This window comes from Penaeus japonicus, unplaced genomic scaffold (genome assembly GCF_977035675.1).
Source record: "Penaeus japonicus unplaced genomic scaffold, GWHDUDI00000001_assembly GWHDUDI00000033, whole genome shotgun sequence".
Taxonomy (NCBI): domain Eukaryota; kingdom Metazoa; phylum Arthropoda; class Malacostraca; order Decapoda; family Penaeidae; genus Penaeus; species Penaeus japonicus.
The window spans coordinates 11,625,921-11,628,160 of NW_028234435.1; the positions used below are offsets into that span (position 1 = coordinate 11,625,921).

The 2,240-nt window shown below is 40.5% G+C and overlaps 1 protein-coding gene across 1 annotated transcript in view; it reads right to left on the reverse strand.

Annotated features, from left to right (window-relative positions):
• LOC122248029 (uncharacterized) overlaps positions 1-2,024 on the reverse strand; it is a 19,952-nt gene extending 17,928 nt beyond the window's left edge. Inside the window, exon 1 of the mRNA XM_086530404.1 lies at positions 1,157-2,024. Coding sequence (XP_086386530.1) covers positions 1,157-1,818 — 662 coding nt within the window. The 5' untranslated portion in view covers positions 1,819-2,024. The remainder of the gene's footprint in view (positions 1-1,156) is intronic.
• Positions 2,025-2,240: the final 216 nt, after the last annotated feature.

The window sequence follows — 2,240 nt, forward strand, 5'->3', positions numbered from 1 at the left end:
GATGATTGTTATGAAAGTAGCAAGTACTGTCTTATATTGAGAGAAAAAATACAAATTTATATACCCACTTCGGTATCTTAACCGCCATCACAACGTAAGGACATGTCATCATTAGTATTATTACTGCCATTGTTATCATGTCTTTCACTATTATCATTATCATGTTTTATTATTATTATTATTATTATTATTCATTACTATCGTTATCGTTATTATCATTATTATCATTGTTATTATCATTAGTAGTAGTAGCAGTACTAATAGTAGTATCATTATTATTATGAGTTTTATTATAATTATTTCATCATCATCATTAATATCATTATCATTTTTACTATAAGTATTGTTATTACTAATGTTATTATTAATATCATTACTATTGGTATTGTTGTTATTATTATCATCATTATGATGATAATTATCATTATTTCATTTTCATTATTATTATCATGATTAATATCGTTATCATCAGTATCATTATTATCGGCATTATTAGTAATATTGCTATTGTTATTATTGTCATTGTTATTGTTTCTAGTACCACCATTGCTACTGTTGTTTTTGTTTATATTATTGCGATTATTGTCTTTATCATCACCATTTTTCATTATTTTTTAATTACCATCATTAGTGCTATACAGACACAACCACATATACATACATACATACATACCTAGAAAACACGTATGCATACCTACAACGCCTCATCCATAGAAACACACAGACAGACGTATACACACTCCTGCATAAATAACTCACTGATGCATCTGTCAGACGCCTTGGCGATCCCTCTTTTCTGTAAATCCTTGACATGTGCATTACAGAAACCTTTTCTAAAAACCTGGATATCGAACTCTCGTTTTTTGTTTTTGTTGTTGTTGTTGTTGTTGTTGCCATCCCTTTTTTATCTATAAGAGGTCAAGACAGAAGGAAACATCACGACTAACCGAGATCGAACTCTCGTTTTTTGTTTTTGTTGTTGTTGTTGCTATCCCTTTTTTATCTATAAGAGGTCAAGACAGAAGGGAACATCACGACTAACCGAGATCGAACTCTCGTTTTTTGTTTTTGTTGCCATTCCTTTTTTTTTATCTTTAAGAGGTCAAGACAGAAGGGAACACCACGGCTAACCGAGGAGAGGTCAAAGAATGCTTACTTTGCAAAGTCGATGTTGGTGTAACATCCGCGGAGGACTCGTCGGCGATGGGACCTCCTGGGGGCACGACTCAGGGCTGGCCGGGCGGGGGCGATCCTACCATCACGTGATTCAGACACCGTTGGAGCTGTAGGATGCTCCTGAAGAAGTCCTGGGACCGTGGGAAGCTTCTGGATATCTTGCCTTTCGATTTTCTGGAAGGATGTAGGCGCGTGGGATGCATTCGGGGCCGTGGCTTTTCCAGTGTTGGTTGTGGGCGGCTTTGGGGCTCCAAGGACACTGCTGCATTTCTCGGCGTCAAGTGAAGATGTGTTTGGTTCTCCGTTAAACGTAGTCCATTCTGGAGTAGGACAGAGTGTGATCTTTGGCGCGCCCTTTTCTTGCTCGCTACGCCTTACCCCGCTTGGCACTTCAGGAGGCGCAGCAGCCACAACGCAAGGAAAACTGCCACGCTCTTTCTCTCTGTCCTTTCCTCTTCCACGTCCGAGTTTCAGTTTCTCCGCCATTTCCCCCAACACGCTTTCAATAGAATGGCGATAGACCGCGGCACCATCCCGCTCCCCCTTCCCTCTTCCCACACACGGCACGAGGGTGTTTGGCATCCTGTGTCGCTTGAATGACTGACTAAGCTTAGATTTCTGTGCCCTGCAACACCCTCTCATCCCCACTCCCTCCCTTCCACCCTCTGCCTCTACCTTCTTTTCCTTCTTCCCTTCCTCTTGGTTTCTTCTCTTACCCTCCCTTCCTTCCTTCCATTTTCACTTTCATAATTCTGTTACCACTATCCCTTTCCGCTCCTCTCCGTCCATCTTTTGCCCCTCCTCCTCCCCCTCTATACCCTCCCTCGAACACGTAAGGCAACCATGAAACCATATGTGCCTGCGCTCGCTGACACCAAGCTCATTTGCTTACCAGGCAAAACGTCTATATCTACTTGCATTTTCGATGTTCATTTGATTTCGTTTATTCATTTATTCAGCCTCCGATGAATTTCTCTTTTAGACGTTTTCCCCAAATAATCTGACACATTTTCCTTTCCTCTCATTATCACCTAGACTTTTACTTTTTAAATGCCATTTTCCCT